Genomic DNA, 17,030 nt, shown 5'->3' with positions numbered 1-17,030 from the left:
TACGGAAGCGACTGTCGTGGCTTCTCCCTATCAGAGCCTGCAGTAAGGCTATTGTAACTGCTGTAGCTAGTTCTGCGTAAACAGTTATTTTTACGCACAAACGAGGTGCCGTGCGTCATTTATTTTTATATGGTTAAAACTCTGCAGTGACTGGTTTATTTGCTGGACGTTCCACGTTAACTGAGGGGAACCTTGAAGCTGCTGCCTCTCCTGGTGTCCCACACTCCCCTCTCCGTCGAGATGTCAGCTTTCTCTGATGTGGCTCTAGAAAAGAAACTGTCCGAGCTCAGCAACTCTCAACAAAGTGTCCAAACGCTGTCTCTGTGGCTCATTCATCACAGAAAGCACTCGAAGACCATTGTCAATGTGTGGTTCAGCGAACTGAAGAAAGGTAAGGGTGGAACGAGCAAGCTAGCTCCTCGACACACACTGCCTGCTAACATGCTACAACAACCTGGATGTAGCATCTGGCTACAGAAGCTGGTCAACTTATTGTGAATTTAAATGTAAACGTGTTTAGCTGACCGTAGCTAGCTAAACAAAAGCCCAAACTGTTAAAACGGATCAGAGTTGAATAGATTAGTATTTGCTATTTTGATTTGACCCATTTTTGCTCTTAAAGAGATGCACAAAAATGATTAGGATACTTGGAAACAATACATGATGAGGGGGGAATAGTCCATTAAATCATCCACTTAAATGTGAACTTCCACATTTTATTCAGAAAACAATACACACATTGTTTTAAACGGTATTTCTGTGTGCACATTTGCATAGACAACAGTTATGCTATAAGATGGATTTTAAGGCAGGGGTCTCAAACTCAAACGACCTGGGGGCCAATGTGTGTCCAGTCTGGTTATGAAGGGGCCATGAGCTGAAAATCAAGTGTTTGTTATGATATGGAACAATACACCAATGTACAAATTAAATCGTAGCATATGGATAATGCTCAGGTATTGGGTGAATTGGTCACTCTAAATTGACCGTATGTGTAAGAGTGTGAGTGAATGGTTGTTTGTCTCTATATGTGGCCCTGCGATGGACTGGCGAACTGTCCAGGGTGTACCCCACCTATCGCCCAATGAGCTGAGATAGGCACAGCACCCCCGTGACCCTCCTGTGGAGGATAAAGCGGTAGATAATAAATGGATGGATAATGCTCATATATTTATAGTTTTACGTTGAATAGGTGTGATTAATATAACCTTAGGTATTATTATTAATAATAATTATGGGACACTTCTCATTATAACTTGATATAAAGGGACATGTCGCATAAAATGGGATGGGGGGCCGCAGGTTAGATACGTCTGTTTTTAAGGCATTAAACTAAGTGAGAAAAAACTACTCCATGAGACACTCCCAAATCTGAAAGAGAATTCATTTTCTCTCCAAGTGAGACATTTAGCTCTGCAGATTGGCAAGTTGATTTGTGATTTTTTCCCCCTAAAAGAACTCTTGCTTTGCTTAAGAACATTCTTTTTGTACACACATTTGAGTGACACTGATGTAAGAGTCTGACTCAACAACATTGAAAGATTAACTTGGCATTTAACCATGCAATCAAACACATGTTTTTGTTAGCCATGGTAATACTAATGGAAAAACAAATGTTGGTAAATCCCTGGAGAAGTTATACATGGCTGATGTACAACATACAATTGAACCTTTTTTTTTTTTTAACACACTCTTTGTGTTCTTAGATGTAAAATGTTTTGCAGTTACCTTTAGTCTATTAAGCTCTAAATGTACATTTCAAGTATGTAATTGAGCTGTAGGGAAGCTTTCTGTTGCTTCTAATACAAGCTCCCTTTTCCGTAGGGTGCTACTCTACAACCTAATGACATCTCAAGTGGATGTTGTATTTTAGGAGCCCTGTTGAAGGACTGAAGGGAGTGTGCAGTGGGAATACAGATGACACAGGTCTCTGGGGAAGACTGGAACCTGTCTAAAAATAAGACAGCCTTTGTTACTGCTGTGATAAAGTCTATGTTGGTGGAGAAAGCTCAGTTTTATTCATTATTGTTTTTCCTTTTTTTATATGATAACAAATGCCCCACTGTAATATGTGTGTGTGTGTGTGTGTACGGGGGTGTGTGTGTGTACGGGGGTGTGTGTGTGTACGTGTGTGTGTGTGTGTGTGTGTGTGTGTACGTGTGTGTACATTTGAATACATCCAGCTCAGGTACAACGCAAGTTGACCTTCCTTTACTTGGCCAATGACGTCATTCAGAACAGCAAGAAAAAAGGACCAGAGTTCACCCAAGACTTTGCACCGATCATCGTCGATGCATTCAAACATGTATACAGGTCAGATTTACTACCTAAATGTGTCGTTTATTCAAGTAATAGGTCCATTTCTAGACAATGCACAAACCTTTCAACGCAAGTGTTTTGTTTCCCGTCCAGAGAGGGCGAGGACGGCTTTAAGAAACAGCTGGGTCGGGTTTTGTCCATCTGGCAGGAGAGAGCTGTGTACGAGAACAACCTGCTGAATCAGCTGTCACAAGTCCTGTGTAAGTCCTGATATTTGCAGCAACACAAATGTGTACCTGTACAGGCTAGTAAGTAGTCCTCACCATCCAATAATGTCAGCATATTTGTTCATCATAACAATCTATTATTATTTAGCCTGTCAGTGTGAAGGTTCAAGCCTCACTTCAGGCCTTTATTGCATGTTTTTGTATTTCTTTTAAACTGCACACGCCACTTGCTACTCAAATTATCAAAGGAAAGTTTGGTCATGAATATTTTAGATGGAAAAAATCCAGTTCCACAAGCTAATTGGCTTTATTCTTATGTTTTTATTTATTTATTTATTTAATTTAAAAGAACAATATACAGACAAAGCATAAATGTTATGCACTTGATGTACTAAGCCAGAATATACTGTAGAGATTATTCACATCTGCATGCCCTCAGCTAATCAGAGCAATGCGAAGAGTACACCAAATAGTATAGCAACAATAACATTTACTCAAAAAACATACAATACACAACAAACAAAGCACATCATGGATGTATGCCTGTCAAAAAATGTAAATAAAATCAAGTCATTAGGACCATCAAGTATCAAAATCTGTGAGTACAGAGCTGGGCAGCTTTTAACTGACTTTGTTGTTGTTTATAAAAGTGCTTCAACTCCTTATTCCACTTATTTGCAGCATGTAGTAAGTGGAGTGTTGCAACACAATTGTACAGCACAATCTAGTGTAGAAGATAATCTGAAAGATCTGTTAAACTTTACTGGGTGAGTGTGTACATCACATAGTAGGGGAGGGGCCAAACCATTTCAAATGTTAGAGACAATAGATAAATGTGAGAACAATTAAAAACTATATTGCAATAATAGTTTCATTCCGAGTGTTTTAGTGTCTTCATGCTCTTTCCTGTACATCTCAGATGGAGAAAAGAAGGCTAAGAAGAGGCCATATGAGGAAATCCGACCAGACGAGGACTTCGCCTCACAGAGTTCCCCCACTGAACCCCCACAGGTGCTGTTCTGGAAACACTATGTAGTCATAAATACGGGTAGTAGATTAAATTATACTTTTAACTACAGTGTTTACTGTTGAAACATATACTCCTGTATGGATTTGTTTCCTGAAACGTCCCTTCTCTGCTGCAGTTCATGTCTGATACACATACTTATTCCCACTTATTATTATCATTGATGCATATTGGTCCTCCTCTCATCCTCTCGGCTATGTCACCTCTAGACAACAGAGTTAATCCGAGCTCTGCAGGAGCTGGAAAACGCAGCCTCTGGTGACTCAGTGCTCCGTCAGCGAATCTCCTCCCTTCCTGCCGAGGTGCAGGACACGTCACTGCTTCACAGGATCACAGGTATGTTGTGTGTTGTTTATATATTCACTGACTGTACGCTAGACTCACTTGTTCTTGTCATGGACTCCACACTACACACACTCACAAAGGTGTCTTAATTGATTCAGTGCGAGTGACAAAGTACACTGAGCACATTGTCGTGGGCAATCCAGAGTCCATTTTCAGTGTCATGTAACAAGGGTTTTCTAATCATCCAATAGCCTTTTAACGCGATTAGCAAACACAATGTAACACTGGAGAGATGGTTGCTGGAAATGTGCCTCTATACACCTATGAACATATTCCATTAAAAACCAGATGTTTGCAGCTAGAATAGTCGTTTACCACATTAACAATGTATGGAGTGTATTTATGATTCATTTAATGTTATAGTCATTGAAAAAAAGTGCCATCAAAAAGTGACACCAAACTTTTGAATGGTAGTGTATGTATACTGTATAAAAATATTTGTAGTCTCCTGGTAGCAAAAGAAACTCCCGTTGAGCCTCAAGTTTCAAGCTCAACAGAGCCGTCATTCCCTGCTACAACATGTCAAAATGGCTGCCGTGCAAAGAGCCCATTAATGCCACAGCACTAATGATTGAGCATTTTATTACCAAATCCCTTTGATCAACAGTGTTGTAAAGCCAAACAAACGTTAAAAAGTTACCTGGTTCTGTTTAAGCACGCTGCCCTGTTCTTTGTGTTACTGTGTGTGATTTAGATAAAGAATCGGGGGATCGGCTTTCCCGGCTGGTGGAGGAGGCCTGCATGCTGTTAGCAGACTACAGCGGTCGATTGGCGGCAGAAATAGACGATAGGAGGCAGCTCACACGTACGCTCACTGTCTTCCTACAAAGCCAGAAGGACGGCTTGGTCCAGAATGAGCAGAAACTTGAAGTGCGTATCACACTCTCTTTCTTTCTGTCACTTATTTCATGCATGTTTGTCTTGTTTCCTTCAGCTGTAGTGTCATTATCATTCGTCCTTTTTGTCATAAGACGAGATAAGATAGAACTTTATTAATCCCGAAGGAAATTCTGGAACAAGAATTAATAACATCTTTTTCTCGTGTTTTACTGCAGCGTGTCGCAAACAGCTGAGTTTCTGTTGGGGTGTGTGGCGTCCTAAATAGATGCACACCTGACAGCTCAGGTTACTCAGTCCCATGTCTCCAAATGTAAATATCATCCAAATTAGTGTGTGAGGTAGTTTTGAAAAAAAGTAACCACAGATTTTCTTTCACAGATAATCATCATCATCTTTTTTTGTTGTGACAATAACTGTCCAGCCTTTTTTCACAGGATACCAAGAGGATAAAGTATCGTATGTTTGTATCTTCTTGTAATAAAAGAAAAAAAACTGAAAATAAAAAAATGGAAATAATTTTGTGGGTGCTTTTATTTTACTCTAACAATTGCAGTGTGAATATTCAGTGTTTCAATAAGACAATTTTAAAGGCGTTTCCACCATTCTAGCTACAGTTGAATTGAGCTCAAGATGATCAAATCGTGTTAGCACTGGTCAAACCGAATTGTAAGAGGAGAGACGTTAAGTATCTTGATTTAGACACAAATTCACATTTGTATTTGGAAATCTGGGATTCATACTGTTCTGCTTGCATGACACACGTAGATGTGTCGGCAGATCCACAATCGCACACAAAATCCTCTTGAAAGTGACAAAGAGACGAGCAGAGACGATACCTTTTCATTTTTAAGGTGTTAGAATATTTGTCTGTACAGTATTTGCCTCAAATGAAATCATGTGGTTTGCTCAAACAACTGCTGGTTTACTTATCTCCTAACTTAATTATATATAAAACAAATAGCTGAACACACACACACGCAACTAATCATCCATTAGGTGCTTAGAAAGAGGAAGGAATTGAATGTGAAACAACCTTTGAGTGAAATGACTAAATTATTCACTGATTCTATCTACATTTTTATGTATATACTTGATTTTTTTTTCTAAATATACATGTATGTTTTTTTTTTATTACCGTATATTAAAGTATTTGTTCTTCTGTGGACTTTTGCAGGAGTACAAACGCAAACTGGTGAGAGTAACCCAGGTCCGAAAGGAGCTGCGCGCCCGCCTGAACAATCTCCCGGGTGGAATCTACAATTCTTCCAATTTCACCTCCTGAGCTCGCGTCTGGAGATTGAAACATCTCGAGCCGTCACTCAGATATTGGACGAGAGACTTTGCCATAGCCCTCTGTTTCCGAAAGTGTCTGTGTGTTCCTCTGTATGGTGACCTGTGGTTCTTGCTCTTGTCTCGATTTATTTATCGACACGGTTTTTGTTAACAGGGATGTGTTTCTTTTGAGTTTGTGAACTCATCTGTTAGTGCTGTGTGTTACCGGTACACTACATGAACAAATAATCACACACATAAACACCTGGCGTGCTTTGGCCCCTGCTCATTTTAACTCTTACAGCTTTAAACTGTCATGGATGATGCTGGTGTGATATTTTTTGACAGATTTAGACTTTTGAAGATACTGCGACAATGTTTACGCTGAGCATTAGTTATGAATCTTCAGTATTTTTGATCGCTGTTCTATTTTGACCCTTTCTTTGTAGTAATTGGTTCTTGAGTATTGGAGCAGTTTTTTTTTCCGTTATGTTCATGATCTCCAAAGAGTATTGTGTTCTTGTGACATTATTAGGAAACCACATTCTGAAACCTATGTAATAATAATTTACATAAAGCCTCTTTGTGAGAGGGCTGTATAAATCATTGTTAAGTGTACATATTAAAAACTGCATGTAAATATGATGGGAGTTATACCTTAAAGTGCTATAGCCATGTGAACATTGCCACTGGACATGGTTCAGACAAAGATTTTACAGATTTACCTGTGTGTAATGTCACAGCTGCCCATTCGCACACAACAACGCTCTGAAGCCACTCACAGCTTAATAAGTGCCCCAGTTTACTAAAAGGCAGAAGTGAAAGCAGCTGTTTGTTTTTATAGTTTTGGAGCAAGTTATTCTAAGGAGCAAATAGACAAAATAAAAAATGAACAAATCTGTACGGTCCTGTCTGTAGTATGCCACACTGTTTTTACTTTAATGACAAGCTTGTTCAACAGGTAGCATAAATGGATGCCCTTCTTGAATTCAGTGATAACATCATATTATGGAGATGATTATTATTGCTATTATTAGTTTTATTAACAATCACAATAACAATCACATTCATAGTTGTAGTACTATTTCCCTGCCAAGTTTCCTGATACACACTCCAGTGGGTTCATACAGTCCACTAGATGGCGGTAATGAGCCTTTAACCTGGTTATTAACCTGATAACCCTAACAGAGGAAGTAAAGCAAGTTGCTAGCTAAGAGCTAAGAGCTAAACGCTTTACGTTTCACGTTTCTTTTTAAAAAACAACAACACAGGAGTGTGTGTACACGGCCGTGGTTACATTCCTTCGATAAATAAACGTTGTGTGCGCAACTGGCGATTTCGTGATAGGGCTGCGTTCACGCTATTATCCCAAAACACAACAATGGATAATTTCGAAACGCCTTACGAGGTTGAGGATGAATTCATTGAATGCACGGTAAGCTAAGTCATATTCATTTGGTCTGCGTATATAAGGGTTCATCAGTATGACTGTATGAGAGTTAAATCTCAGTTGTACACCACCGAGTTGAACCTATTGTTAATATAATAATTATATCAACAAACTGTAAAAAAAAATTCATCTGATTCATAGATTAAAGGTGCATTATGTATTAAATCTAAAGCAACTGGCCATAAAATCCTCCTAATATGTCACAGAGATTCAGGAATAATGTTCGTATAACAAACTGAACTCACCAACAACAACAGTACAGACAAAATATTTGCATTAAAAATAATATTTTGCAGACTGCAAATCATGTTTATATTTTGAAATCATGTTTTGGCATGTGGCGCCACCTACCGTCATCTACCAATCATTGCAGTCAGTAGAGCCAGCTGCCGAGCAACCACGGGGTTGCCAGTTACGTCAGAAACCGAAACCTAAAAGACCTTGGTATTTTGAATTTGAATGTAGTAACCGTTTTTGGCCACATTCTTACGATATGGCACCTTTAACGTTGAGTGTATAGTTCTGTTGTACTGTAAAATACTCCACTTTTGCTGTGTCTACCCAACACAACAAGCTAGCAACTGAATGTGTCACATTCTGTGTAGCTATGACACTGCCAGTTAAAGGTGTTGTGTTCTTGTTTGTCTTGTATGTTTTTACTCCAGGTCTGTAACAAATCCATAAGAGGAGAAACCTTGTACAAGATCCACATGACTACGCTTGGACACATAAAGGTACACAGCTTCATATCCTGGTGCAGAAAGCAGTGTAGCCTAAATCTTGTGTGAGGGCCAAAGCATCCAGTGACTAACATCACAGGTCTTCCAGTGTTTTGTAACAGTAAATAAGGAGCATCTAAAAGTGATATTTCACTATGTATCCAGGGTGTTGGAAACATCTGTGGATTGTTGGTCGGTTTATTTCTTTTTTCTTATATTTTTTGTACCATTTGATCTTCTGGTACACTTAGTCCTCCAATGACAGCAAGAAGCATTGGATTTCTACTGCTTGAAGTTGAAAATCTGCAATTTTCTCTGTGCAATGTTTTGCATTCTTGCCATCATGACTTATCTGCACAATGTGCACTCACTTCTTTAACTCCAAGAAGCAACAAGACAGATAAGTACTCCCCAGTTTTTTTTTCATTGGCCATCTTAAGAATGGCGCATCTATCAAAGACTGACTTGCAGGATGTCCTCTACCTTTTGCTCATGTTGTCCGAAATGGACAGTTGTGATGGACACAACTATTTTTGTCAAGAACCACATATCTTTTTGTGGTTTGTTTCATACAGAAGATATTCTTGAGCTACTGTCTCCCAGAAACTTGCATACATGTTCTGACCTTTTTCTTCTTGGCTTTCGTATGGAAAAACATATTTCCCAAAGCATCTGTACATCTGTACACCCAGTGTCTCGGACGATTCCTAGAAACCTTACACTATAAACTTTGCTTTGACCAAAATTGCAATTTGTCATATGCAATGTGAAGCATGTGTTGTTGCATATCATGGTTATATTTTTGAACAATAGCCAATGATGACAATCTGAAGTTTTGTTTTTACAACTGACTTCATTCTCAGTGTTTTCTTTTTTTTTTTCATTCTGTACCACTGGAATATCACTCCACTGGTGATCGATAATAAAGAAAAAAAAATACAGACGCAAAGATGTCTTCTATACTGGCATGGTGGCGAAAAGAGCCACTTCAGTCGTCAGTCATCCTTTGACAGGGGTGTTTATTTCCACTTCTGCTGTGTGTTGAGCTGCACTATGACAGAGGACACATAGTTGACATGTGCTTTTCTAATTGTATCAATATACCTCCATTTGGAGGCATTCAAGTCTTTCTTGAGTGAGACTTATTTCATCTGGAAGGATCAGTTTTGATTTGAGAACAAATCTTGTGGTAGAGAAAACAGTTTTCACATTGTCCCTTCACTGTAAACTGTTTTTTCCCCCGTAATGTAGCTGTTATGAAAGAAAACGTAACTTTTAGAAGGCAGGTGAGGATATTTACATTTACAGCACATCCAGTAAGCTGTCGTTTTGATCAACAATTAAGTGCAGAAAGTATGTTTGTGTACATGATATAACCTTTTCTTTTTTTTAGTAGTGGTGAACTCTAATCAGTGACCTGTTCACACAACACTGATTAACTGATAATAATTGCTCTCCTTTCATTCCTGGCAGAAAGAGGAGGGCTTTGACACTGGGGGTAAGTAGAAATCATCTTTAGCCTTGTTATTTTGTTCTATTCTAGCTTTAAGTGTTACGTTTTCAGAGTTTGCTCTCTGTTCACATGAAGGCGGTCACTTTTACAGAGGGTAAACTTAAATGAGTTAAGCCACTTTGTAGAATGTTTTATGAACTCAAAACAAATCAGAGGAAATGCCAGGACCATGTTACAGCTCCACAAAGGCAGGTATGCAAACCTGTTTCCATTTAGTGTCAATAAGGGGAATCTTGACACAGAACCTGGACCATTGAAAACCATTGGGATGAATGGAGTCCCCAAGCTCAACAGCAAATCCCTGACGCATTAAAACGTCTTGTGGAGAGCTTTTTCAGAAGAGCAGATGGGACTGTAACAGCAGATAGATGCCATGGTTTTGGAATCTCACAAACATAATGTTTAGTTGACCACACGCTGAAGAAGCCTTTTGGATCAGAAACATCTTCAAGAAACCTACAAATCCAGATTCAGCGATATTTGAGAACTACAGAATGACCTGGATGAACGAGAATCTACACAGACATTGTGTTGGACAATTATTCATCATTGTTTTTTTGCCATCTGAATAAATCTAGCCCACCTGATGACCTGATTAATGCAGATTCCAGAATTGGCCCAGCTACACTGGTTTGTTACTGGATACTGAAATTGGCCAAAGCTAACTGGAGCTGTCTGTTCATTCCATTCTGCATACCCGAAACAGTGGACAAGAGGTGAAGTGCTATGATCACACTTCACTTCATCCTCAGTGACTGGTGTATAGGGGGGATGCTCTCCTTTTTTTGTGCTGCACAGAATCAGTCAAAATAGCCTCAATTTAGGCTGACAGGCTCTCCCATATACGAGCAATAAAGCACTGGCGGGACACCACTGGATCCAGCATCGGATGAAGTGCTATCAGGGGCCTGGTTGGCAGATAAAGTTGCCTTCATGGATCATGAGTGGTGCAGGATGGAACCTTTGTTTGCTCTGCCCTTGTGCTTTCAACGGGCAATGCAGGAGTCATTATGTTTTACCATTGTCCCTCTGTCCACCAATCCATCTTATTCTCAAAACTGCATTTTGTTTGTTGAAGTATTGTTCTCTCGGACTCGAAGATATACTTGAAGTTTGAAGCTACAAACACATTTGTGGTCACTGATCTAAGGTAAATTGGTGTTTTCCATCTTCATCACTAGCAGTCCTTTTCAATCACCACCATCCTTCAAATGGGTGACCATCCACGCTTACATGGCTGCACCAAAACCTAGTGTCACCATCTTGGTGATGGTGATGATGTGAGCAGGCTCACATTCATCTTCTCTGGCGCATCAGTGAAAGCACCAAAACTGACCTGACATCATCCTCACTCTACTGGCGACTGGCTACCAGTAAGAAGATTTCTCTGATAGTCTGTACAGGGAAGTGTATTAAGGAATTGTCCTTGGAAGAGACATGATAATTATATCATGTGTCCTGCACAGCAAGCAAGGCGTTTGATCTGACTGTCGAATGAGTTCAAAGCCAAAAGGAAAAAAAACGCATCGATGTTCCCTGTATTAACCCTAAAAGAATCAATTAAAATGTATTTATATAGCCCACAATTACAAAACATAGTTTGTCTCACGGGGCTTTCACAGGGTTGGTAACATCCTCTGTCCTTGGACCCTCGACCAGGGTAAGGAAAAACTTCCAGGGAAAAAGAAAGAGGTAGAAACCTTAGGGAGAACCACAGGTGAGGGATCCACTCCCTGGACGGACAGACGTGCAGTAGATGTTACCCAAAACATACAATACATCCATCCATCATCTACCGCTTTATCCTCCACCGGAGGGTCGCGGGGATTGCTGTGCCTATCTCATAGGTAGGGTACACCCTGGACAGTTCGCCAGTCCATCGCAGGGCCACATATAGTGACAAACAACCATTCACTCACACTCTCACACCTAAGGTCAATTTAGAGTGACCACTTCAGCTAATCCCCATATCGCATGTTTTTGGACTGTGGGAGGAAGCCGGGGAACCCAAAGAAAACCCACGCACACACGGGGAGAACATGCAAACTCCTTGCAGAAAGGCCCTTGTTCTGAAGTTGTTCCAAACGGGGATCGAACCCAGGAACCTGGGTCTTCTTGCTGCAAAGGCAAGAGTGCCTTGAGTGCCACTACACCAACCGTGGGCCCTATCTCAGCTGACGTCGGACGATAGGCGGGGTACACCCCTGGACAGTTTGACCATCTTTGTAGTTTTTCTGAAAATACACTAAACCAGAAGATGCCAGTGAGTCCCCCGTGAATGTCCCAGAGCTAACGATGGCGGTGAAATGCTTACCTGAAGACTACTACTACGCAGCACAATCAAAGATGCAGGGGACTGGATCCTATTTTTGTTTTTAAAAGTGTCTCTTACTTGCTGATGTAAGTAGAAAATAATTTGAGCTCAGAAGAGTTCAGTGCTGTACCAGTGGGGAAAGAAAGAATAGCTCATTTTCAGTAGTCAATGTTCTTTATATGCCCAATGTGTAAACGGGTGAAATCAACTCTTATTACTGTAGTCACAGTACAGCAGGCTTCACTTATTACTTGCCTGTTGTATGCATAGAATATGAGATTATCCTCAAAGAAGGCTAAATGGGGTCACATCCACCGAATGCGCCGTTCTCAGTAAATCTCATGTAAGGATGCCTCCATCCTAAGCCTTTGGTGAGCGCATATCAAATGCAGAAGTGGTACTGTAGGTATAACAATAAAAATAAGGAACAGCACACTAAATGCATTCTACATTTAAGTTGAAACCATGCTGTTTTCATGTTCTGTATCTTTAAAAAACACTCTCAGGTGTTGTTTTCTAACTGCCAGTGATTTGGTTTCTCAGGGCATGCATCCAGAAAACGTGCCATACCGGATTTCAAGGACATTTCACAATATCTGGATTACTTAAAGCTTGATGAGCCCATCATAGGTGAATAGCCTGTTATATTTCAAATTATCCATGTTTCCCTCTGATCCACATTAATTTTTTTTCCTGCTTTTGTTTCTTAGGTTTAAACTATCTGGAACAAGTGGCAGCTACTGACCCTCAGTCAGGTCCCAGATATATATGTAAGCTGTGCCATCTGACTGCAAACCTGCCGGAAATGGTCCACCATGTGATTGGACGTAAACACAGACAGAAATATGTGGTAAACCGTGTGAACATCTTTAAGTAAACTTCAGCTGAACTGGAGTTTTTGCTTTTTGATTAAGAGGATTAAGAGGAAAAATGAAAAAGCCTCAATTCTTTTTTTCTTTTTTTAATGTAGGAAGTACAACGGCCAGACTTGGTGACCTGGGATAAACAGTCTTTAACAAACCAAGGAGGAAAGATCATGCGAGCCAAAGCAGAAATAATAGAGAGGCAGGATGGACGAGGGAAACCAGTGGTGGGACATTAAAACATAATTCACGAGACATGCTGAATATTATAATATGTACTTATTACTTATGTACTAATTAATAGAATTTTGCAAATAATCTATGTTCTTTTTTTCTGTTGCAGCCACTCGTGAGCAGAGGGAATGAAGGCAGGTTAAACATGTCAAGAGGTATGTTCATAGTCATGTCCAATCAATTCCAAGTTTTATGACATTCAGTACTTTTTAGGTAATCTACTTTAATCTGCCCTAATTAAAAAGATCTTGCATGATATGGTTAACAATACTTATGGCTGTCAAATGATACATTGTTTCTTAAGCTCAATAGTTTTTGAAATTGAAATGATTCACATTGTATCGCATTTAAAATTGTATTGATTATTTCAAGAACTGCAGTAAACCCAAGGAAACAAAATGCGACCACTGATATACCTCAGGATACTTACCTACAACTAAGGCTGCAACTAATGATTATTTTTGGTGTCAACTAATCTATCGATTATTTTTTCGATTCGTCGACTAATCACGATTATCTTCGTTGGAACAGATTTTGGACTTCTGTTTAACCTACTTACAGTGGACTCATACGTGTGCTTTAATAACACAACATTTATCACAGTTAAATACCTGAAACAAATTATCACAGATTTCTTACAGCTTAAATATCAAATTAATATACTCCAAATCACACAGTTGATAACAAAGGTTTGAAAAGAAAGAGGTTTACAATTCATTATAAATGCTAGTATTGACAGGGGTTGAAATTAACCCTTTTAGCACCATACTAATAGATATATGTATATACTTTCAGGGCCAGTTCGAATGATTAAAATTGCACGAAGTAGCGAGGAGTTACGGTAATTTAAAAAACACATGCGCCGCACTGTCACCAGTGATCCCCGTGGTTGTAAAAGTATGTCAAAGCAGCTTCGCCTGTAATTCAACTCGATTCAATTTAACGTAAGTGAACTAGCGTTCGCTAAACTTGCGTCTTTCATGATTTTCTGACTGATAGACATACGGCACAAACGTGAATCGGCAGATGTGCGATTTACATCAACAATAACACGACACGTCGACGTAATCAGTGCAGTCCTACCTCCAACCATATTCAAACAAAGTTGGCGAAAGAAAGCCACTCCATCTTTAAAGAAGCTTTTTATTTTAAATACTATTCAATTGCACCTATATTGGGTTTTGTTGATTTATTAACTTTGTTCATTCCTCTTCCATAGCTCCACCAATGCAGCGCAATAATAGGGACCAAAGGTTTTTACAGAGCCGACAAGATGTTCCATCGCGCTTAACAGGACCCAAGGACTATGAGACTGAATATGGTCGCCAAAGGCGTTATTCCCCAGAATTCTCAGACGCACCACAATTCCACCAAGAGGAACCTTACATGGAGGCAGACAGAATGGCCTACCAATGGGAGGATGAACGCAGTGATGCCCACATGGAGGAGGAGCGGGGCAGGGTCGATTACAGAGAAAATACTTACAGAGGAGACTATATGGACCCTGATAATGGTATGAAATATGTTGAAGATCCTCAACGAAGCGGCGCATATGAGCCAGGTGGTGATACATGCTATTATCCTCAGGAGGAAGAGCCAATGCCCCATGGCCATAAACAGCATGTAGAGTATTACCCAGAGAAGGCTGCTTCTTTTAGAAGACCCAACCCAGAAAGAGATCCTCTAAAGGAGTTCTACTCGGAGGAAGTTCGGCGCCAGCAAATTCGTTCTGAGCATGAGCGGATCTACCCAGAAGACCAACGCCAGCGGTCTCTGGACAGGGAATCTGTTAGACATACGAGTAAGAATAGAGCAAGTATGCAGGGATTTAGTGAAGCGGAGGCCAAGAGGCAGAATGACCAATCACAACATTTGTTTAATGTTATCAAAGATTATCAGCACACATTGAGAGAACCGTTTGAAGAGCCAGGGCCAAGCAAAAATGCCTTCCCTTCCTCCGAGAGAAAGATGGATTTTACTAAAAGCATGTCTGGTATCCCTGAGCCCTTCAGACGTTTTCTGACAGGTGCCATGGATGATGAACAACATGGCAAAAGAAGGAGGAAAAGTCGCTTCACTGATGCCACAGCAGAGGAGGTGGAGATTACACAGGAAATGTAAGTGATAATGTAACTGATCTTTCAAATGCAAACATCTAGAAATGCCAACATTTTATGTTGTTTCAACCTTTTTCTTTTTGTCTGTACACATGACTTTTCTCGACACGTGCAATTCCTCCTTAAAGGATCAGGAATGAATCTGGACCTCCAAATCCAAAGTTTGCCAGACCCTCTAGACTAAATGTGCCACTGAGATCCCAAACCCATGCAACACATCATGCTGAACTCTACACGGAATCACAGGTAGACTGCTGTAAAACATTTTTGTTCCTTTACAGACTTTTCGCAGGAGGCAGATTTATTCCCAATAAGATAATTTGCTCTCATCGTCCTCTTCCTCACATATACTCCACTCATGGGTAAGAGTGAGAGATAAGGTGACACTATTATCATTTTATTTCTTTTTGTTATTGGTCTGCTCTGATCACATACCCTGGTATATACAGTAGAACAGTATTCGTACCACCACAGGAGTGTGTTATGATCTCATAAAAACAGTAATCAGAATCATGTACTACTTATTTACTATAACAGATAACAAACCTTTTGTTTTCCAGACCCCACATCATTCTGAAGGCTACCATGGAGGAGGCTCAGAGAATGTTTTTGATATGCTGGTAAAATCATTCACTTTTATTTGCCGTGCACACTGCTTGGTCAACCTTTCAAGTCTCCAATCTATCCCTAACTCTTTTCCCTCTTCACTTGTACCCTTTCCAGAACGGCCTTGAAATCGAGAATGCAGAAGATGCAGACTTCCTGAAGAACAAACTGTGCAACCTTTTGAAAGAATTTAAGGCCAAAAAATCAGAGAACGCTGTGGTATGTGTCACTCTGCACAGCCTACAATTTTCCAATCGACATTTATATTCTCTACCTGCAAAATCATATTAAAAAGGGTCTTCTTTCTTCCTCTTCTTTTTTTAACAAAAGACCCAAGGCGGCATAGTCTTCAACAGTGATTACAACAGGTTAAACTCTGATCCACAGCTGTCTTCAGGACTCCAGTATGACAGACCTCTTGGTGAAGATTTAGACCTGAGACGGCCACAAGACTTCAAAGGTGACCACAGAAGACAAAGCTGGGCGCAGCAGGAGTATACGTCTGATGAACAGCTTCAAGAACACCATCGTTCTGGACGCAGGGAACCTGAACACGACTACAGGAGCCGTTATGAAGGTGAGTTTTGGTGTTTGTTAATATGTTACTAAATATTCTTTATTTAATACTTGGAGAAAATTCTTTGTTCTTATATTTTTTTAATGTTATCATTTCTATTAAGGTTATCTATAATCATTAAAGCGATGTGAATGGTGTGCACCGTTTATATTCACAATGTGATTTATTTATTTTTTATGATGTGATAAATGTACTCTCTTGTTATGCACAATATACACTGCATATTCTCATTCCTTTTGTTTGATATTTGCATCAGTGCTCTCTCCCAATATTTTTTGTTGCAGACGTTTTTGGGAGCTCGGGAATGTCTCGTACCTTTCCTGCTACTTGTTCAGATGAGACAGTACAGTATAGTGAAAGGTTGGAAGAACCCATGCACCCCCTTGATCACCAACCAGCTGCTAAGAGATACTTTGACTCCCACTCCCCTTCACCTTCCCGACACATGGAAGAAGGACGCAGGATGCACAGGGTCCCTCGTTACTCCAGCAACCTGGATAAAATAACCTCCACTCTTCTGGAGCTTGTGGCGAGGAAATAATGACATGTCTGAACATCTGTAAAATACATATCCATAATAATAATTATAATAATGCATTATCTTTGAAGGTGCCTTTCAAGACACTCAAGGTTGCAGATAATGTGTATGGAATACTTTCTTGTATCA

The 17,030-nt window shown here is 39.9% G+C and overlaps 2 protein-coding genes across 3 annotated transcripts; both read left to right on the top strand.

Annotated features, from left to right (window-relative positions):
* Positions 1-206: 206 nt before the first annotated feature.
* LOC310936224 (regulation of nuclear pre-mRNA domain-containing protein 1A-like) lies at positions 207-6,719 on the top strand. Of its 2 annotated transcripts, none has more exons than XM_083900245.1 (7): positions 207-391; positions 2,184-2,313; positions 2,413-2,519; positions 3,406-3,497; positions 3,723-3,849; positions 4,553-4,728; positions 5,873-6,719. In XM_083900245.1, the coding sequence occupies exons 1-7, from the start codon at positions 241-243 to the stop codon at positions 5,978-5,980; spliced, it is 891 nt and encodes a 296-aa protein (XP_083756371.1). In that variant the 5' UTR covers positions 207-240; the 3' UTR covers positions 5,981-6,719. The 2 variants fall into 2 exon arrangements, with proteins under 2 accessions (XP_083756371.1, XP_083756372.1); XM_083900246.1 differs by lacking the exon at positions 5,873-6,719 and adding an exon at positions 4,914-5,077.
* Positions 6,720-12,591: 5,872 nt separating this feature from the next.
* On the top strand, positions 12,592-16,904 carry LOC310935572 (uncharacterized protein; the record flags this gene model as incomplete). Its single annotated transcript, XM_083899502.1, has 10 exons — positions 12,592-12,596; positions 12,677-12,816; positions 12,937-13,056; positions 13,173-13,218; positions 14,283-15,180; positions 15,309-15,426; positions 15,741-15,800; positions 15,904-16,005; positions 16,117-16,363; positions 16,762-16,904. Exons 2-10 carry the CDS (start codon positions 12,772-12,774, stop codon positions 16,902-16,904), a joined length of 1,779 nt encoding a protein of 592 aa, XP_083755628.1. The 5' UTR covers positions 12,592-12,596; positions 12,677-12,771.
* Between the last annotated feature and the right edge of the window lie 126 nt (positions 16,905-17,030).

Source organism: Microchirus variegatus (assembly GCF_963457635.1).
Source record: "Microchirus variegatus genome assembly, chromosome: 13".
Taxonomy (NCBI): Eukaryota; Metazoa; Chordata; class Actinopteri; order Pleuronectiformes; family Soleidae; genus Microchirus; species Microchirus variegatus.
Note: the sequence above shows the minus strand (reverse complement) of the source record. Positions and strands in the feature narration are given on the sequence as shown.